The 19707-nt window shown below is 54.5% G+C and overlaps 7 protein-coding genes across 7 annotated transcripts; 4 read left to right on the top strand and 3 right to left on the bottom strand.

The window, feature by feature from the left end:
* Positions 1–2155: 2155 nt before the first annotated feature.
* Positions 2156–3137, top strand: W97_01203 (uncharacterized protein; the record flags this gene model as incomplete). Its single annotated transcript, XM_007779112.1, has 2 exons — positions 2156–2272; positions 2325–3137. 2 exons carry the CDS (start codon positions 2156–2158, stop codon positions 3135–3137), a joined length of 930 nt encoding a protein of 309 aa, XP_007777302.1.
* Positions 3138–3585: 448 nt separating this feature from the next.
* On the bottom strand, positions 3586–4422 carry W97_01202 (uncharacterized protein; the record flags this gene model as incomplete). The annotated part of the gene is made up of 1 exon (XM_007779111.1): positions 3586–4422. The coding sequence occupies one exon, from the start codon at positions 4420–4422 to the stop codon at positions 3586–3588; it is 837 nt and encodes a 278-aa protein (XP_007777301.1).
* A 2569-nt stretch (positions 4423–6991) lies between these two features.
* On the top strand, positions 6992–8833 carry W97_01201 (uncharacterized protein; the record flags this gene model as incomplete). Its single annotated transcript, XM_007779110.1, has 1 exon — positions 6992–8833. The coding sequence occupies one exon, from the start codon at positions 6992–6994 to the stop codon at positions 8831–8833; it is 1842 nt and encodes a 613-aa protein (XP_007777300.1).
* Positions 8834–9375: 542 nt separating this feature from the next.
* On the bottom strand, positions 9376–10411 carry W97_01200 (uncharacterized protein; the record flags this gene model as incomplete). The annotated part of the gene is made up of 2 exons (XM_007779109.1): positions 9376–9812; positions 9919–10411. The coding sequence occupies 2 exons, from the start codon at positions 10409–10411 to the stop codon at positions 9376–9378; spliced, it is 930 nt and encodes a 309-aa protein (XP_007777299.1).
* Positions 10412–11435: 1024 nt separating this feature from the next.
* On the top strand, positions 11436–13314 carry W97_01199 (uncharacterized protein; the record flags this gene model as incomplete). Its single annotated transcript, XM_007779108.1, has 6 exons — positions 11436–11508; positions 11989–12075; positions 12127–12214; positions 12265–12648; positions 12792–13127; positions 13188–13314. 6 exons carry the CDS (start codon positions 11436–11438, stop codon positions 13312–13314), a joined length of 1095 nt encoding a protein of 364 aa, XP_007777298.1.
* Positions 13315–13717: 403 nt separating this feature from the next.
* On the bottom strand, positions 13718–14650 carry W97_01198 (uncharacterized protein; the record flags this gene model as incomplete). The annotated part of the gene is made up of 1 exon (XM_007779107.1): positions 13718–14650. The coding sequence occupies one exon, from the start codon at positions 14648–14650 to the stop codon at positions 13718–13720; it is 933 nt and encodes a 310-aa protein (XP_007777297.1).
* Positions 14651–15885: 1235 nt separating this feature from the next.
* On the top strand, positions 15886–17910 carry W97_01197 (CMGC protein kinase; the record flags this gene model as incomplete). The annotated part of the gene is made up of 2 exons (XM_007779106.1): positions 15886–16836; positions 17455–17910. 2 exons carry the CDS (start codon positions 15886–15888, stop codon positions 17908–17910), a joined length of 1407 nt encoding a protein of 468 aa, XP_007777296.1.
* Positions 17911–19707: the final 1797 nt, after the last annotated feature.

Here is a 19707-nt window from a genome sequence, read left to right as displayed (position 1 = left end):
TTATGCTCCTGAGGGGCACTACTCACATTTTCACGTAAATACTACCTACTCAGGAGACTTAAGCAACAGACTTAGACGCTGGAGAAAGGACTCTCCAGGTTCTCCCCGCTGTGACATGCTGTTCTAGACTCAGCAGCCGACACTGCCTCGAATAGCAATAATTAAATCGGTGGTAAAAAGGAGCCATGCATTATTTCTGCGGGTTATCTGATAATACTGCTGGTCGTAGACGATTCATACGGGCCGATAGCCACGTGAGGCCGTGATCCCGCCTCCGCGGCATCCCAACCTAAACAAATCTGAGCTCCCCGAGGCAACGCAGACGTCGAGCGCCTCCGCTCACTTCGCTCCTTCTCTTCGCTCTTTAGATTCTTGCCACGGCTACTGTCACACCTGGCTAAGCACAAGGCATTGGCCGTGTTGGGGCGCCTCGAAAACAGGCCTATACGCTCCCTCCATTGCTTCACAGCCTGGTATAAATAAGGCAAAACCTCGTACTTTCCCTTGCATACCCAGACACAGATCACGGCCTTTTCAGCATCTCAACTGTCCACGCCATGCCCTCATTCGACCATGACAGCTTCAGTAGCCTGGGAAAGCGGAAGAGACTCACGGAAAGCTGCGAAGGGCTAAAGTAAGATCTTCGAAGCACTCTTTCTACCTGTCTATACTAGACGCGTTGGCTAACGCTTACAAGGTCCTCGACGGACAAAGCTGCCCACCAGACGCCTAAGGAGGACCTTAGAACAGCCTTATATACCGCCCAGATACCCTTGCCGCCACTGCAATCCTCTACCCTCTGGCCACACTCTTCATGTACATACGCCTCTTCAATCCGACTCCACCCGTACAACGAGCCGCCGCCCCTAAAGACAGCGAAACGCATACTTTCCCTAAAGCCTCACCGCTACGCCCCAGCTCGACCATCCGCAGCCTCCACAGCGAGCATTCCTGCTGAAATCGCAACAGTACCAACGACCTCCATTCCATCATCCCTGCTCCGACCCTGTCACATCTGCCACAGCAAGCCGACGAAGAGGCGGGACCTTGACTCTTATGCTGACTGCGGGAGTTGTGGAGGAAGAACCTGTTATATCTGCATACGGCAGTGCATCATGAGTTGCGGCAAGAGGAGGGTGTGTAGTAGGTGCTGTGTGGAGCAGGGAGAGGAAGGGGAGGTGTGCTGCTGGGACTGTTTGAGGGGGATGGAGGGAGAAATGGAGATGGGTGGCTGAATAGGCTCGCGACTGGATGATTATGATATTGTCAAGCTCCGCGGGACCGCGGGACCGCAGGAACGGAGTCCGCTCAACAGGTGGCTCGTGTGTGTCCCACTCACATGGGTCTCACCAGCTTGTTCAGTCCGGGTGGCAGAACGTGGTCCAATGGGGCGATGGCTCCTGCTGTCTGACTTCATGTTGCGCGAAGCAACAAGGTATTCGCGGGGGCACAGTTGATCATGGGAATGAGCGCAGATACGGCGCTCGGGACCAGTCTACGAGTCAGGAGGATTATCTGGGACATTACATGTCGTTGCTCATCGGTCTGAACGGTACTTTTGCTGGATGGGATACCCTTTTGGTTTGCTTGCTCTTTTTAGGCGCATTCTGCTTTCGTGGAAGGTATTCGTTGCTCTCGCTCTGGGTTGCAATGCCTTACAGATAATATTTTCGGAGTCTACAACACAGCAATTGCCTCCCTTTCACATGATACTTCAGATATGATATCTTACACATGACCGAAGCTTGCCCCTTATCATCTGGAGGATGCAAGGGCCGCAGCATCCTGGAATGCGGCTCTGATTCTGGCTGGCTCTCAAGTTTCGAGTGTTCCACGGGTCTCGGTTGGAATGTGTCCAGAGATGTCTACGTGTTACTACTCTCTACACTCAAAGTTACCTCGCATCCACCGGCCATGGCGGTGTCATGTGCCACAAGCAGGCGACAGAGGGTGAAAGCAAACGCTTCCGTGCACTCTCTATATTTCGTTTGTAATTTCGAGTGACCACACTGCACCTATCTTGACGTACTCTCTTTGCTCCCTTCGCGGAATTCTGACACAGTTCGCACAACTCGTCAGAGAATCTAGGTCCTAGTTACGCTAGAGACTCTCGAGCTTCGGGCTCCCCTACTTCGCATCCGCTGAGCGGCCCAATATGCGCCTAACAGCTATCGTTCCGTGCCTCTGCGCCCTGGCGGCGATGGTGCCGTGCTTCCTCTGCATGTTCGCCGGTAACAAACCCGGCTTCATGGAGGACTACCACATGGTTACAGTACGTAGGGGCAGCCGACGCTACAACTAGATCCTGACTAACACTCGCTCAGCTCAACACCTCCCGCATAGGCCATAACTTCCTCGTGAACTCCACCCTCGTCCCCGCAGGCGACAACATCCTCACCGACGTCTTCCGAAACGCCTCCTCCTCCATCACCTCTTCCATAAACTCCGCCCTCGACTCCCTCGCCGCAGAGCTCGGCCTCTCAGACTTCTACTCCGTCCACCTCCTCAACTATTGCAGCGGCACCTACACCACCTCCGCCCTCGCCAGCACCACCGCCCCCCGCTCCACCATCACCAAAAACGTAACATCCTGCTCCCGCCCCCGCGCCCTGTTCCACTTCGACCCCACCGCCGCCCTAACACGCAGCCTCAACACCACCACCAGCGGCAGCACCAACATCACCCTCTCCACCCTCCACTGGCCCACCGAACTCTCCACCGGCATAACCGCCCTGCGCATCGCACACCATACAGCCTTCACGCTTTACATCCTCGCCATCGTCCTCGCCTTCCTGAGTTTCCTGTCCTCGTTCTTCGCGCTCTTCTCCGCAGGCCGCCTCTCCGCGGCGCTGAGCCTGCTGTTCGCGGTGCTGGCGCTCGGGGCGCTGGTGCTGGCGAGCGCGGTCGTCACGGCTGTGGTTGTCAGGGCGGCGGATGTGGTGAGTATGTATGGGTATCGGGTGAGTGTGGAGGCGAAGAGGGGAGGGAGGTTTTTGGCGTTGACGTGGGCGGGGTCGGGGGTGGGGCTTTTAGGGGTGCTGTGGTGGTGTGGGGAGTTTGTTGTTGGGAGGAGGGGGAAGAGGACGGGAAGGGGGGTGGTGGCTGATGAGGGTGTTGCGCAGCCGGCTAGTCAGTGATGGTTTGGTAAGCAGTTTAAGTGCAGGAGGGGTGGGTGCTAAAGGTTGGAGAAGGTGACGCGGTGATTTGGCCTTTGAGGAGTGCAGTTATCTGGGAGTTTGTTCAGGGGTTCTGCGGTTAGCCTTATACCCTTTCCATCACGGTTTATTGAGCGGTTGAAAGTGGTAGACTAGTCATGTGAACTCCTCGTTGTTGAGAGCTAATGATGTTTACTGCAACTCAAACACTGTTCTATACGTGCCAGTAGTAACAACTTCCCATCTATGACGTAACGCAATGAGGAGACCACAAGTCGGTTCCCTTGAGACGGACTTTTCCAACCTTGCGGTACAACCTGTAGCATGCGCTTTTATGCCTCCCAAAAAACCGCAATCGTGCACGCGACACAGGAGCTCTCTTTTCCCTGCTACTGTGGGACCACTGCACTTCCGCTGGATGCCCATCCCGTCATCCCATCCTCTTCGAATCCTTCCGCGTCTGCATAGGATGCGGCTTGTCCGTGAATGGCGAGTAAGGCGCCGCTATCACATGCACAGGCGCTCTACCAACCGGGTCATCGCGTGACGGCTGTCCCGGTGCAGGTCTCTGCCTCTGCTCCTCGTGCAGCTTGTCCAGCGACTCGCCCACAACGTGGTATTTCGCCCAGTTGATGGGCGGCGTGCGGAAGATGTTCTGCGGCTGCGGTATAGAAGGGAACCTTGAGGGCGGCTCGGCAGGTAGAGGCAGCGGAGCGGTGCTGTCCTCCGGTGCTGGATCTTGGCTGTCTTGCGCTTCGTTGCGGCCTAGTTCGCTGTAGGGTTGGTCTGCGACGTTGGATATAAGATCCGCCAGCGTGGGCCCAAGAATATCCCCAACAGCATGCTTCCCCCGGAGTCTCCCTTCCGTAAGCTCCTTGAGGAACGCTTCTGGGTCCGCGAGCGCTGCCTGCTTTATCTGCTCCAGCGTCTTGATGTCCTTCTTGCTCTTCTCGCGCTGCAGCTGCAGAAGCGAGATCGAGGAGCGCAAGGCTATCGCATCCGGGTTCTCGCTCTCTGATATCGGCACCGGGGGCGGTGGTGGTACGAACTTGGTAGCGGGAGGAGGGAGGACATCTTCGACGTCCTCGATGGGCGCGAGCTGGGCGTGCGAAGCGACGGGCGTTATCGGCGACACAGGCGGCCGTGGTGGTGAGCGGGATCCCGCATCGAACTGCTCAGGTGATGAGTAACTTGCAGAGCTAGCTGCGGCGGGCGAGGACGTGGCGGGTGCGGTCTGGTAGGAGGAGGGAAATGTGAGGGCGGGCATAGTAGATGGTGAGTGGAAGGGCCAGGCGGCGGCCAAGCGGGAGATGGACAAGGGCCGGAGCCAACCTGCGCTAGCGCCCCGGGACTGCTCGATGCGCCTGCACGCGGCTCGGAAAGTGCTGGAGAACTATCGAGCGTTGGAGGTTGAGCTGGCCAATTTCGATGTTGTCTTCGGTCGACGGCTTTCCCCTTGCCTTTGTCCCGCCGTGCTGTTCCCTTCTTGCCGCCGGGCATCGTGCCGGGTAGTTGCTTGAAGGATGAGATGAGGCCTACCGCGCCGGTAGTGCCCGAGTATGAATAGATCCGGTACGATGAGTCGAGGCACGAACTACACTGCAAGATGAGATGGTTTGTGGTGATTCCTGGCCATCTTCAGCATCGCGGTTGCCTGTTTGGGCTTCTGACTCCTGCATGCAAACGTTGCAAGCGCAGGACTCACAGAAATACACCACAGCAAATTTCACGAGCGCCTCTTTGACAAATTCACATCAATCGCCCAACAGTCGGTGTGAGTACGAATCGCTCCCTCCAGGCTTTATGCTCCAGCAGAGTTCCGTGCCGACGTCTCAGCTGTCGAAAGGGATTCCAGGCGTCGGTCTCTTGAGTTGCTCACGATACTCGTCCAGCAGTGCTATGTTTACGTCCACACGTCAGACGAGAAAAAAGCCTCATCGCGAGCCTAAACATCCAGGGCTTTACTAACGATGGTGCTGCCTTTACAATCAAGATAACGCGCCGCAATATAGTCCAAGTAGCTAACTAAAAGCATGCCATTCTATCGGTCACTCCTGACACTTACCACAGCGGCTGATCGTGGATTGTTTCGTGAAGCTGACGGTAAACAAGCGCTGGACTGCTGTCGCGGCGAGTCTTCTTTCGCGTCCGACGTGTATGGCCCTGGCAAGCCCGGTACCGCTTGCCGGACTAAACTGGGTAGCCCTTGTCCGGTGGCAGACTAGGGAATGATGTGCATCGTTGCGACCGCGGTACGGAGTACGCTCACGGGCATTGTTGCAAAACGCACAAACACAGATCTCCCGAGTCGTTGCCGGAGCGTTATGTGATCGACTGTCTGAGATAGCCGTTGACACGACTCGCTCCCTTGCGGTGTCTTCATCTTAAAACGACTTCACAGCGCAAGCACTCGCTGCGTTCCGTTTTGCCTGATCTCATCCCGCCCCAAGAGCCAAGTGCTTGACAGCGAACGTCACAGCAGGGCGATCAAACAGCGATTGCCAGAGTCGAGCGGAGAACAGGCCGGATTCGTAAGGTGCGTAGGGCGAAAAGGCAGATGGCGCGCAAAGGAAAGACAAGCAACAACAGATCACTGCAAGTTCGAGGATTGTGAGCCGTGTGTTCCTGGCGCGCTGCGGCAGTGTGCGGTCAGCGGCTGAGGGCTTTGCGCAAGGGCAGACGCCTTATGGAGACCTGGGTTTTGGGCTTCTGGGTAATCATGGCGACTGAATGACGCGGAAGTTGGAGTAGGAAAACTAACAAAGCTGGAATGGATGGATTGCCCTTGAGATGCGGCTTTAAATTGACTTCCAGCAGCCTCACTCTTGTTGGCTGGTGAACAGAACGGCTATTTGGAAGCTTTCATGTGTGGAGGAAATCTATGGGTGCGCGTATCCTTTCTAGGGCTGCTTGGCGACGTGTGTCTACTGTAGCGTGGGGCTTAGTTACAATACTGTAGCGTGGTTGGTGCGCGCATCTGACCGATCAATCGAAAATGATCAGAGCTCAGAGCCCCGTTCTGGTCGCAGTGGCTTGAGCGATGTCGAGCTGAAATGCCCCTCGACCGTCTCCCCACCCGTCCACGGCCAACCGCTAGAGATGACCGCCTGTGAGAGGGCAAAGAAGCAGGGTAGAGAAGCAGGGCAGAGAAGCAGGCCAGCGGCCACGGCACGCCGCAAAGAACAGGGACAACTCACTCGCGCCCTCGGACGGCCCAATCGTCGACTGCTCTCCTCCTCACGAACCCGCCCTGCAGAAATTGGCTAACAGTGGCTGAAAATGGCTGACAGGCGCTAACCCACGCGCGCCGTCAATGCTTCGTCACGGACTTGCCCGCAGGATCTTAGCGCACCTCTAACCACAACGTCGGGCTCTGGACGTGGGCCCATTGAGCGGATGGCGACTTCGAGCCGAGCACGTCGAGCACGCCGAGCAATGCTCACCTTCACTCTTTTCAGCTTCTCGGACTCGGACTAGCAGTGAACGAACTAGGTAGGTAGGCAGCTATCTTATCGTGCGCCCGCAGCCGCACATTCCGTCTTCACTCATATCATCCCTCTTACAACTTACAACCTCGACGACTGTCACCTGAGATACACCCTAGATTCATATCGCTGTTCTCCCAGTCCAAATATTCTCAGCCGTCGCCAGCGTTTACACCCAGTTCCATTCAACGTAGATTTATCCTGTCCTTGCTCACCGAATCTCCGAGTCTTCCTCTTCCATACTAAATAGGCCTCAACGAAGATCAACGACTCCGTATTAACGTTCCTATCCCTGCCTCATCGCTGTCCTGGTTGGTGATGCGAAAAGTCTTCCCGGGTTGAAACACCACCATGGCTCACATCGAGCATCATGTCCCGCAGCGAGTTCCGAAGCTTGCGGTGAGGCATCGCTCGTCGGATGGCACTGCGCCCGATGGAGCGTCCGTTTCAACAACTTCCAGCAACGACACGAGCGACCTCGCAATAATGCCATGTTCTACTAAGTCTACGGATGAACAGCTATCGCGGCCATCAACTGCCCAAACAACCAAATCCGATGTTCGAAGCTCTAAGTCAAATCGCATATCCGCGACTCCCTCCCACTCGTCCGGAGGCCAGGGTAAAGAGAACAAGAAGAAGGGCAGCTCGGTGTTCGGCTTTCTCAGCTTAAAGGAGCCGTCGGCGAACGCTTTGGAGCAGTTCGCGGAGCTGCAGCGAAAACAGGCCGCAGAGCGCGGCGTCGCGATGTCGGCTGGCACGTTGCCTGGTATTTCGACCAGGAAGCTGCCACCGACTGTTCCCAAGGTCAACACGAAATGGGACGGCCTTCCAGAATCAGCCAAGCGTAAGGAGGCAGCAAAGGATAAACGGTTCAGCGCGAGCGATTCCATTAAGTCCGGGAGTACGACCGCTTGGAGTGGCCCCTTTCTTGGTCATGTTCGCTCCGCTGTCTATTCAAGCCAGTCCTCTGGCAGTAGTAACAGCTCAAATTCGCCGGCCTCTTCCATTGAGTTTCCTAGTCTCATGAACCGGACCGCCTCGATTGCAGCAAGTTCATCGAGCACTAGCAGTGAAAGGAGAGGCATTAGCAAGCCACTTGTTCCTCCTTTGGTGAAGGAGGATACGACTGTCAAACACAGACCTCTGCTGAAGACGCCTTCCCAGTCGAGTTTACCAGAGATATCTTATTTCTTCCCGTCAACTCCTACAACGAATGAGGACAGCTCAGTCCTCGCGACACCGCCTGATATGTCGCCACTGACGCCTGTTGAGCATTCTATACCACAATTGCACCCCGAAAAGCATATACAGGTTTCACCAGCTGAAGCATATCACGCCCCATTGGATGACGCCGGTCTCACGAAATGGCCCCATTCCGCGGATAGCATCGTCATCCAGCCACCCGGATCCGAGACTACCAAAGCCCCGGAAGCACCGGTCACTACGAAATCTAAAAAGTGGCTACGAGGTTTCCTCGCGGGAGAAGCGCAGCCTGTCCTTCTCAAAGGCGAGGCGCTTGACGATGACGCATCAAGCATTGCATCGACGATATTACAGCGGCCAGAATCCAGCACTGGACCACCACCTCCCATTCCTATGCGATTGAGGCCGTTGTCTACTCCTACAAGTCCAAGTCTGGATACGGATACAGCACCGCCACCAATACCGCAGCGGATAAGGCCCTTCCTGGGATCGTTTCCGTCGAGCACCATGTCAAGTGGCCCACTCACACCAGAATCAGATGCACGACCCGATTCCTTCAAAGGCATCTCGCTGGATTCTTCTCGGGATTCTTCTCTGGCTTCTACCAATGATATCAGGCCGTCGTCAGCCGCGAGTTACTCCCGGCCGTCGTCAGCTGGCACGATTATGGCACCCACCGAGAGAGCCGAAACTGGGCCTAGCACCGACACCAGGAGTATGCATCGGCCACGGGACAGTATGGACATGAGATCGCTCGCTTCATCGGTAGCTCCGTCAGTGTTATCCGCCCGATGGTTCCAGTCCCCCAAGGAGCGACTTGGCTTGGGCGGCCGAATAAAGAAACCGGAGTCTTTGCCATGGGAGGAGCAGCACAGTCATGCTCTTGCGCTGGACGCACTGGCTCCTGGACAGCCAACAGTATGGCCTTCTGGGGAAGAGAAGAGGAAGAAGAAGGGCTTGTCGATGTTTAGGAGCAGAGAGATCGTCTAGGCGATGTTGCTGAGTGGGTTCTCGCTTTGCACGAAGAAGGAGGAGAAGGAGAAGCTGATATATCTGTTTAATCTACGAATTGGATCTGGAAGGCTGAAAGCATTTGGGCGATGCGCAGAGCCTTGGAGCCCCAATCTCTCACGGCTAAACCCCCTCTTGAGAGAACGGATCTACGAAAAGCTTGACAGCTATCCAAAGATTTGACCCGGTAGGGAGAGAGTCGGGCGTAAATTTGGAGTATGTAGTACATGTGAGGCGTGCTACACTCCGCTCATGTTTTGATGACACGGATACCCCTTTCGCTTTGATTACATACAAGCGTCACATATGAATGCTAGTGTATATAGTCTAGTTTGGATTTAATTGACTGCTCAAGAGGGGCGGGTCGGTTCGAGATACCGGCACGCCTCTAGAACTACCTCACAATGCCTCCTTGTCTTCTCCTTGTGGCATCGCCATTGAAATCATCAGGAAGCAAGCAACCATTGCTTACGATCATGTTGCGCGTTGACGTATTATATATCCCTGAAGCCCACAAGCGTTCAATCTTTCAGGTCGACATCGAGCTCTCCGGCCTCGAGTTTCCTCTTCAGTCTCTCAAGTCTCTCGTCTTTCCGCACCCATCGCTTCTTTAACCACTCAGCGAGATGCTCGTCGCCTTCTGGCAAGTCCTCTAGTGGGAAACGGTCAACATGAACATAGAACTTGTAGCCCGCCTTATTGACATCAACCGCAATGCTCTCCCAGAACTCAGGCGCAGCCATGAAATGGCCGTCACGGGAGTATGCGATGGTGAAGTCATACACCGCTCGAATACTGGAGGATCGCAGCTCGCGTACAGATGTGACGAAGCCACGAGTGCGTGGGTAGAGCGTGTTTCGCGGCACTGGTATAGGCGGATCCTGAGACTGACACCAGTTGGTGGTATTCTGGTAGGTTTTGGCGCTGTAGCGGGAGCCTTCGCTGTATGCGATGAGCCCTGTAAGACGGTCATCAGGACGTTTTCTCCAAAGACTATGTTCTGGAAGGTATAACGCAATCGCAGGAAGGATACAACCAAGTGATCTACAGAAGCTGCTACGTACAGATCGGCCACCTCCTCTTTACCACGCCTCCGAACACCCTTTCCATCTCTTTCCGATCCCTCGTCCACTGCCTGCTGACCAGCGGCATCCCCATGGCCCAGAGCCCCCATCCAAGGAACGGCACCCATCTTAGCTCCTGCTTCGCGAACCAGCGACAGTACCCCAACATCCCATTTCTTTTCGCGACCTCCTGAATAAGCCAGAAGTCGCTCCAGGCAATATGGTTCGCTATCACGATAACGCTCTCCCCAGGCGGCAGCGTCGAGCTCGTCGTCACGACAATACGCGCGCCATTGAAGCGCGTGAAGATGGCCTGGATCCAGTTCCAGACGGAGTAGGCCAGCGCAGACGAAGCATGATAGACGGGCGCAGGGAAAACGGGCTTCAGCAGCAGCAGCGCGGAGAGGATGAAGTCGACGACACACAGCCAGACCAGCCACGGGAGCAGGATCAGGACGCCACGCAGGTGGTTTGATAGGGAGATGCGGGACATGCTCCGATGTTGTGCACGCACGGGCTGTCGTGATGCTGATGGCATGGCTGCCCAGGTGGAGGGGAGGTGGTCAGTGTTTCATGCTGCCCCTGGCGCTGTCGGTGTCGCTGCTGCCAAGTCGGTGTTGCCCCGAGTTTGGGGGGAAAACACAGCTCCCCCGGTCCCAGGCCTTTCTTCATAATGATGGCAGCCCGTCGACCCCGTCAAGCCCATTTCCCTCGAACGACCACCGCCGAATCATCAGGCACTCTCCCACCACCGATGTCGCGCTAAGCTGGAGAGCACTGGGCACGCCTCGCGCCTCGCAGCCAGCCACAGCGACGGCTGATCGACCGTCGCGCTTTTCCGAACGCACATCCACACCAGCCTTGGACCCTCCGTTCTCTGTCATCCCAACTGTCATCCCATCCTCGACGAGTCCTGAGGGGTTGTCACTCTGGCAGTTTCCGCTGCAAGGTACCCACGAGTATTACCAGCATCCAGCGAGGAACTGGTGCAACTCCTCGCAGCAACTGTTACATCCCACAACACCGCCGATCCGCTGCCCGTTTGCGACCTCGACCCACAATTCCAAATAGGGCTGTAGAGGATCTGGAAGTTTGGAATACTAGTGTACAGTTCCGGAATACATAAGCTTTGGACGTTGACGGGCATCGCGGACCTGTCTACGTCTTCAACGCTTTTGTCTGGTGAGTGATCCTGAAGTTACCTGTTGCTCCGCCCCTCTCATGCCCGTACCCTCTGCGTAACACGAGCACGAAGCGGAGCCCTCAAGCTGCCTGCTGTCCTTCGAAGCATTTGGCCTTGAACACCCTCTGGTCAAGTAGAGTCCATTCCTACTGTCAATGCCTCCTGCCTATGCCCGATACAACCTAGGTCGCCAGGAGACTCGTATATCTACACTGCATGCTTTATCTTTATCATCGCTCGTTCTTCAGGTCTACTACGATCTCGAACTGACCTTGTGCAGCTGTCTCCTAAACCATACCAACCCGACGATCGATGCGCCGTTCATAGTATGAACATGACTCCGCCGGACACAAACGCCATGGGCGACATTATGGAGGAACATCAGGGATCGGGCAGCAATGGATATGGTAAGCCTGAAGGCCTTCGTGTAGACGCATTGAACTGTTCGCAATCGCCCTTTCGTGTCTTTCGCGCGTTCTTCGACTCAACTACCCCTCCTGAGTATTTTGTGCTTCGGCAATCGATATCTTCCTCCAAGTCCGGTACAGTGTTAAAGAGAAAGCACTTTTAGAACTGCCGTCCGAGAATGGTCTTAGAGCACTTGCTGGAGTCCTGTTCAGTCAAAGGCGGCAGTGGCCGGTACTCCGGCGTGACGGGCTTCACCGTGTTCTTTCGGAAAAGCTTGCTTCCCTCTGGACCTGTATCGTGGCCTTGCACTTTTGTCTTCATCGCTCTCTCAGCTGTCAGCGTGCAATCGCAGCAACTAGGCAGTTCGGGACGACTCCGGTGCTCACCAATCGTTGCGTCGGCTGGTTGAGGAGCAGCTTCCTTGTCTTTCTGTCAAGCTATCTTTCTGGTCTAGCTTGTGGCTTACCTCTTATGATTAGGCGGTCATCAATCAGAGAGTTCCAGAAGTCCTCTGTCTAGTTTTGGCTTCCTCAAGAATTTGACAGGCGACAAGAAGACCACGAAAGGTATGTTGATTTCCGCTCGAGGTACGATCAATGCACTGACGTTCATAGCAGATGGCCAACCGCCGAAGCGGAGGGGCCCCAAGCCGGACAGCAAGCCTGCCTTGACAAGACGGCAAGAGCTTAACCGGCAGGCACAGAGGTAGTCCGACTCTCCGTGACTGTGATTGCAATCGCTAAATTTGATCCTAGAACGCATCGGGAGCGGAAAGAGATGTACATCAAAGCCCTGGAGCAAGAAGTGCTCCGCCTGAAAGAGACCTTCCAGACCACCGCGCGCGAACGCGACAGCTTTGCCGAGGAGAACCGCAGGCTAAAGCAACTGCTCGCCGCCCATGGCATCACCTACGACCTGTCAAGTCCGAGCACGTTCAGCAGGATCGGCAGCTCCGGCTTCATGGACAGCTCTGTGGGCAGCGCAGGCAGCTATCACCCCGGATCCGCATCAACCGGCTACACGTCGCCGCCACCACCAAATGCAATGCCCCAGATGCCGGGCCAGGCACCGCTGCCCTCGCCGCCGCAGCCGAATCCAGGCATGGACTACGACCAGATAGGCATAGACTTTGTCTTAACGTACGACCGAACACCCTATCTGTCACCTCCGCCCCATCAGTGAACGCTGCTCATGTGCGTGTGTGCACATTTCGTCCCCTTGCTGCGTTCCTCCATCGTCCCCTGCTCCTGTCCGGGCAATATCTGACACACTGGTGTCGCAGTCTCGAACGACCCTGCATGGACCACATGCAGTTCCTCTGCGTCCGTTCGCAGGACAGCGAGGCCGATATTAGCGGCCATGCACTCATGGCCACGTGCCCACCCGAATCGCACATCGTGGAGCGCCCGGAGGAGAAGTATCCGCACAAGATGCCGGATGTGGGGATCAAGGATCTGATGAAGCTGCTGGACTTGAGCAACAGGTTGGGGCTGGAGGGGGAGATCACGCCGATCATGGCTTGGGCTCAAATCATGGGGCATGAGAGCTTCTTCCATTTGAAGAAGGAGGACTTCTCTGCTATGAAGGAGGACCTGTTGGCGAAGATCAGGTGCTACGGGTACGTTTATGCTCTTAGCTCTAGTGTACCTCATCGCAACGCTGACATGAACTTTTGCAGGTTTGGCGCCGTGCTCGAGGAGTTCGAGGTCCGCGACGCGCTGAGCAACGTCCTTGCCATGAAGCTTGATACTTATGCCTCCCTTAACGGGTCTAACATGGTCTCCGCGACTGCTTGGAACCAGTAGTTGCAGCTATATGTTCTGGCTTGTAAAAAGATGATATTTCTGACCGTTGGACAAGGGAGCCTGGATGTAATGCTCACTCTTGCTTACCAGACTACTTGTTGTCTCGCTCTTGCAAAGCTTCTTGTTCCGGCTTGAGTGTCAACAAGTGGGATTGTAGATAGACTCCAACTCGGTGCTTCGTCCTTCCTGACCTACGTACGAGTAGCAGAAATGTTGGCGCACCCAAGACAGCCTCTCCCCCAGACTTCCCCAAGATCCATGGTTGAGAATATATCCCAAGTCTCATTTCCCCAGGGTATCCACTCCAGTCCTCCTGGATTCCCATAAAACCCTGTCTGCACATCATAGACCCCACCGCGAAATCCCTTGTCCCTATAGCCCATATCAGCCCAAGACTCTCCCCTCAATCAAGAACGCTCTCCCCCGCCTTCTCCGGCGCCGCTGCATCCCCGCCCTTCTTGTCTCCCTCCACGTTCCTAGATCCCGTGCCTAAGGCCGTTGAGGGAGCAACAGCGTCCGCCCGCTGAGCACCCACCTTCTCCTCATCGTCGTTGTCATCGTCGTTGTCATCGTCGTCCTCTTCGTCCTCATCATCACCCTCCTCCTCGTCGTCATCTTCCTCTTCCTCTTCGGGGATAGCCAACGCATCCTCCACCGCCTTTATCTCCTCAGGCGGGGCCGGTATGCTCGACCTGCGGCGCGACGTCGGGTTCGGGTCGCCGGCTGCGGGCGCGGGGAGGGCTTCTTTTGGGACTGCAGAGGGTGGTTGTGCGGACGTGGGTTGTTGGGGTTTAAGGGTAGATGTGGATTTCTGCTTCGAGGCGCCGACGGCCGCGGCTTCGGTGGAGAGTTGGCGCATCGCGAGAGTCTGTTGGGAGGGAGGGGCGTTCTCTTTGTTTTGAGGTGGTGCTGGTGCTGCTCCTGCTACGCTTGCGCTTGTGCTTGCGGGAGTTGCAGCGGTGGCAGTGGAGGACGACTTCGTTGCTGGCGCTGCTTGAGCTGCCGCCGTCGAGGAGCCCGCGCCCTTGGGCGCCTCGACATCCCCAATCGCCTCCTTCAGCTCCCCAAACTCATTCCACTCTTCCACCTCCGCAAGATCGCCAATCACATAGCCCTCCTTTACTAGGAGTGGTAGCTTCCTGCCCCCCGCCCGGCGCCCGTAGAGCTTCCGCGCTAGCTCATCCGTCGCGGTATCCACGCCCTGGAACGGAATCTTGTTCGCCTTTAGTATGGTTTCGATGCGCGAGGTCGCGGTTATGATGTGCGAGGAGCCCGCTGTGAGCGAGGTGAAGAGGTAAAGGGTCTTGTCATGGTCGTAGATGGAGAGGTCGGTCATGGTTGGTGGTGGGGGGTTGGATTCGGGGTGGAGATTAAGATGGGAGAGTGGGCTGGCTTCTGGATGACTAATGGTGAGAGCGAGGCTACGAATCTAAAGAGTTGGGGGAGCTGAAGGGGCGCTGAGATTCTGTGCTCTGTTGGTGGTTTATTTGACCCACGAGCTCAGACGTGGACCCTGTGATGCAAGGCGGGGGACTTGCTGAACCTACAAAATCCAGTCACGTGCGCTTCGACTATCCTAACCGCTCAGCTTCCTTGATTGGGCAGGATAGGGGTTCAAGCGGTTCGAAATTGATGCTTCTCAGGTAAGTTGGGTGTTTAGTGAGTCGAGCGCAGGTGATAGAATAGGGCAGACCTCCAACTATTCGTATACCCACATTGGTGCTGGCTGCCACACTCGACAACTCAATCCTGCAGCCCAAACCTCTTTCACGCCTTGCGAAGCATACCTATCGAACTTCCTTCATCCTCGATTCTGACTGATGCCAATGGCCATCATGTCTCCAAACGACCGACCGCAACCGACCAAACCGTTGCCGCAGAAGCGGCCTTGAAGTCACTGCGGGCTGCCGTCTTCTTTGGGTGTTACAGAACCGTTGGAGTATGTAATCCGGCCCAGGCTTTACCTTAGCCTCGCCGCTTCTTTAACCCCAGCAACAAGGACGACCAAGTATAATAGCAATGGCGACCTATACCGCAACAAAGGATATCACGGATACATCAAAAGAGGAAGAGCTGGACCTTGACTTCCATACATTCGAAAAGGAGCACGAGGAAAACCAAGACCTCGATACAGCCTCGTCTTAACACTTTCATAGTGGAGACGTAGGCGACTCGGGAAGTGACGATGGTCTGTGCCCTCAAGACACCTCCTAGCTCTTCGGAACGTCTCACGTCCCCATATCATCCCCGCTGCGCAACGCCTTCATATACTCAAGCGTGCAGCAACAGACGGGCGTGGCAAGTCCCACAAGTTACCACACCACTGCTTCTCGAATACAAAGCTTCTATACCCCAAAGTCAGGGGTAGGTAGCTCCAAGCAGCCCCTAGCAGACAGCGAGTGGCGGCAATTTCTTGAGTCAAGAAATCTCATCCCTAATGCATTTGACGAGCATAATTGGTCCGGTCGAGGGCAGCATGCGGAATACTCGAGGAAAGAGAGAGCCTTGATACCTTTGGTAGAAGAAGGAAAGGTTCTCGGTCATTCAGAAACTGCCTTGGTAGACAGCGTTATGTGCCGGAGAATTCGCCTTGCAAGGAAAAGGATCAAATGTGGCCGTTGGATCAGCCGAAAGGAAGCCATCGAGGAGGTCGAACATCTTCAGCGTCTCAACAACGCCCATATCGTGAGGGTTGTTGGTACATACGTCGTGCTCAACGAACTAGCGATTCTCCTGTACCCCGTCGCCGAGTGGAACCTGGAAAACTACATGGATATGATCCTGGAAGAAGGTGCAGATGTTGGCCAGTTTGCTTTGGGCCATTGGCTACCACTTCTACGCCCGGACAAGAGCCAAGCACACTTCAGTGAAGTCGAATTGGACTATGATGGCCCTGGTTTGCGAAAGCTGCACGTCCTATCATCCACGGCGTGGGGTATATGGACTTCACCTCCCACAGCTTCAGTAAAAACAGCATACTTGGCGCAATTCTTTGCTTGCCTTGCAAACACGGTGCAGTTCCTCCACAAAAATATCATTAAACACATGGATATCAAGCCCGCGAATGTCCTTGCGAAGCAGGCACCTCAGTCGTGTTGCAACGTACCAGAATTCACGCTCTACATCGCGGACTTCGGGATCTCGCGCTCATACCCGTCTGTTCAAGACTCGGTCACTGACAACCCCACATCGTTTACAAGGACCTACTCCGCGCCGGAGGTTACTGAGCAGAACAGACGAGGCCTTAGTGCAGACATCTTCTCACTCGGTTGCGTATTTGCAGAAATGCTTGGTGTCTTAGCATCGGACCTTCAGAACACCAGCGAACTAAAGTCTCTCTCCGATATTCGCTTCGCAAACCAGAATGGCGACCGCTCGTATCAAGCCAACATCGCAAATGTCAAGGAGTGGCTAGCTGGGCTCGCCGACAAGGTTGACAATATGTGGTTGCAAGAGGCATGCTCAGTAACCGAGGCGATGATGGAAAAGGATCCTGAGCGACGACCGTCAGCCGAACACCTCGTAGAACATTTCCCCCCTGCAAGTTGTTGTTCTCAAGGAGCACTGGCCTTTACTGCCGTCGGTTCAGTTTGTCAAGATAACCGGCCGCTGCAGTGGCGCAGGATGTCTATGGATTTGGGCTAGTATCTCCGCTCGGGTGACTCCTGCATTACTAGGCATCTGTAGCTAAGATAGTTAATAGACCGCCAGTCGGTCGGGGCTGGGGTGGACTGTCAGCCTTCAGGCTTGACATCGGACTATCTGTCCAAGAGGATAAGCGTTAAGCGTTGCCGCAGCACATGCTGAGCGGACAAGGGCCAGTCACATGCTCTTTGATTAATTGACAGTTTGACTAATCCGGCAGCATTGAGTTTCAAGTAGCTCAAGATCATGCTTGTTTAAATATATATATCACTTTCCTAGTGAGTGGATTGTTAGTGATAGACCGAGGGCGGATTAAAAAGAAGATTGCTGTTCTGTGCTCCCAGATCACGCGTGCAGAGCGGCAAACTTTCTTTAATCTGCCCTTGGACCTTCATTGATAACTTTGGGGTTAGCGAGACAAGCTCGCTAAGGGAAATCGTTCCCCGCAGTACTCGTATGCCCGCGCTCTAGAACAAGTCACGAACCTCTTGACAGTTCATTATCATCTCGATAGGATATCCAGTGCTGGAAGACCTATACTCCTCACTACTTAATACCCAGTCTCTTAATCCACCGGATGAACCTAAGATGAGCGGCCAAACTCCTCCATCAGATGCCACTGACCGCATCCACACACTCGACTCGAAGGTTGCCTACCTCAAGGCTCTTAACGAGGATGGCCTCATGATCGTCGAAGGTATCGCAGAATGGTGCGGCAAATGCAAGGCCATCGCTCCCACTGTCTCAAAGCTCTCGGAGAAATACCCGAAAGCTCGCTTCTACCAGTTCGATGTAGACAAGGAGCCGGACATCGCACAGGAGCTCGGCATTCGCAGCATGCCGACTTTTACGTTTTTCGTGGATGGCGATGTACAGGAAGGGGTTACGGGCGCAAAGCCAACGGAGATTGAGGAGGCTGTAAGGAAGTACTATCCGGGGGATGCTGAATGAGGCCAACTAGCACTGTGCGTAAAGAATGGTATTAAGCCCTAAACCTCTGTCTTCTGACAATAGCACGTCTAACGTTCAGACACGACAAACAGTCAGGCGTCCTCCTTGATGTCGCCCTCAATCGAAGAGATGAGTACAAATACTCAGGTGTCTGATGTGAACAGGAAGTGTACGTCTCTTAGCTAAGCGAAAGCTGATGAGAAGCGGTCAACAGCACAACTGCAGCCACCGGGGAATGAAGTTCGATAACATAGTGCTGAATGATGGTGAGAACCCAGAACGCCAACAGTGTCCAAGCCGAAACGCGCACAAGTGTCGAGAAGTTCTACACAAAGTTTTCTTCTGTTTTACACATAATCATGGCTTTAAACTAGCTTTGTAGAGGCGTGAAACATTGAAGAAAACTAGACCACTCCTTCGAGTGGCTGCAGTCAATACGGTGGTGAGCTCGTTCACCCATAGTGGCTTGCGAATGTGCAATCGCTTGTGTTTCCAGTATCTTGGACTCTTGGGAGGACAGGATGGCTTTACAGACCTCTTAAGCAGCAATAATTCACAATTATACGGCTACTGACAGGAGCAGTCTGTGTTGAAAATGACTACATATCACGTGTATAGCATACGTTTGCGCCTATCTGACCTTTTTTTTGGATTTAGATGGACGGCATCAATTCAATCACTATCAAGATGAACGATGAGTGGATTTATATCAGTTTGCTGCTGCGACGTGTACCTCTCTTGTACGATGCCCGAGTCTACTAAAGCTTTGAGGACGGAGCGGTTTAAAATCCTCAGGCCAACTGATCAGATGTCGATTGATTTTTCGATGGAGAGCGCAAGAGCAAACTTGGTCCTGTCAAAGAACGCTGCCCATCTCTTATGGGAAATGAAAAATCGCCAAGTCATCGTGGGGAAACACTCTTCATCCAGTCTACAAAGTGAAGGAGATCCTTAAGTCCGTAAGGATGCCGCCAATGCAGGACTCCACCGCGTATTAACCTATCAACAGGCCGCACAAGTTCCACCACAGATTTTTGCACACTTTGGCGCAAATGTGCTGAAGCTCTGGCATTTGTCACTATCCACAGATTAGCACAGCGCTCTACTCGCCTTTTTACTTCACCATGGACCATGATCCACCGAATGCCTGCAAGTGCACGTTATTTGAGATCATTGGGCTTTGCTTACCTCGCGACTGAGACGACGGCCCCTGCACAACGCCCATCGACATAATCGCGATAAAAGCGCACCGTCGCTCGCTCGAAGTTGACCCTCGCGCTTCTGACGTCAAAGTTCCGAAGACCTGTAACGCCGCACGAGGAGAACGTCCCAAGGTTGGTACCCGTACAGCTGCCCGCCGAGTAGGCGGTGACAATCGTAGCCGTGGAAAAGGGAAGGAGGCTTAAGAGGATTGTGGCACGCATTGTGAGTATAATTGAGGTTGTAAATTGACAATACTGAAGGTGCAACTACGGACTGTTGGAGGCTCGAAAGAAGTTGCTGTGAAGAAAGAACAAGTGGTTCGGTCGATGGATATCTTTTATACTATAAAGACAGGAAAGCGGAGTAATAAGTAGAGATATTGATTTTTACCCAATCCATCGTGTTGAGCGTTAGCTTCGGGAAGATTTACGTACGAGTATCTACATTGTCAACGCATCATTGCATCAGTCTAGTAGACACGCGATGAGGCGTACCTGGGCTGTCAGCAGAGCAGAAGAGGCGGAAGGCAGGCCAACGGTCTCGCCCCCCACTAGCTGCAACCACCAGCGTGGACCCGCTGTTGCAACCAACCCC

Source organism: Coniosporium apollinis (assembly GCF_000281105.1).
Source record: "Coniosporium apollinis CBS 100218 chromosome Unknown supercont1.4, whole genome shotgun sequence".
Taxonomy (NCBI): Eukaryota; Fungi; Ascomycota; class Dothideomycetes; genus Coniosporium; species Coniosporium apollinis.
The sequence above is the reverse complement of the archived record's forward strand: the minus strand, read 5'-3'. Positions and strand labels throughout refer to the sequence as shown.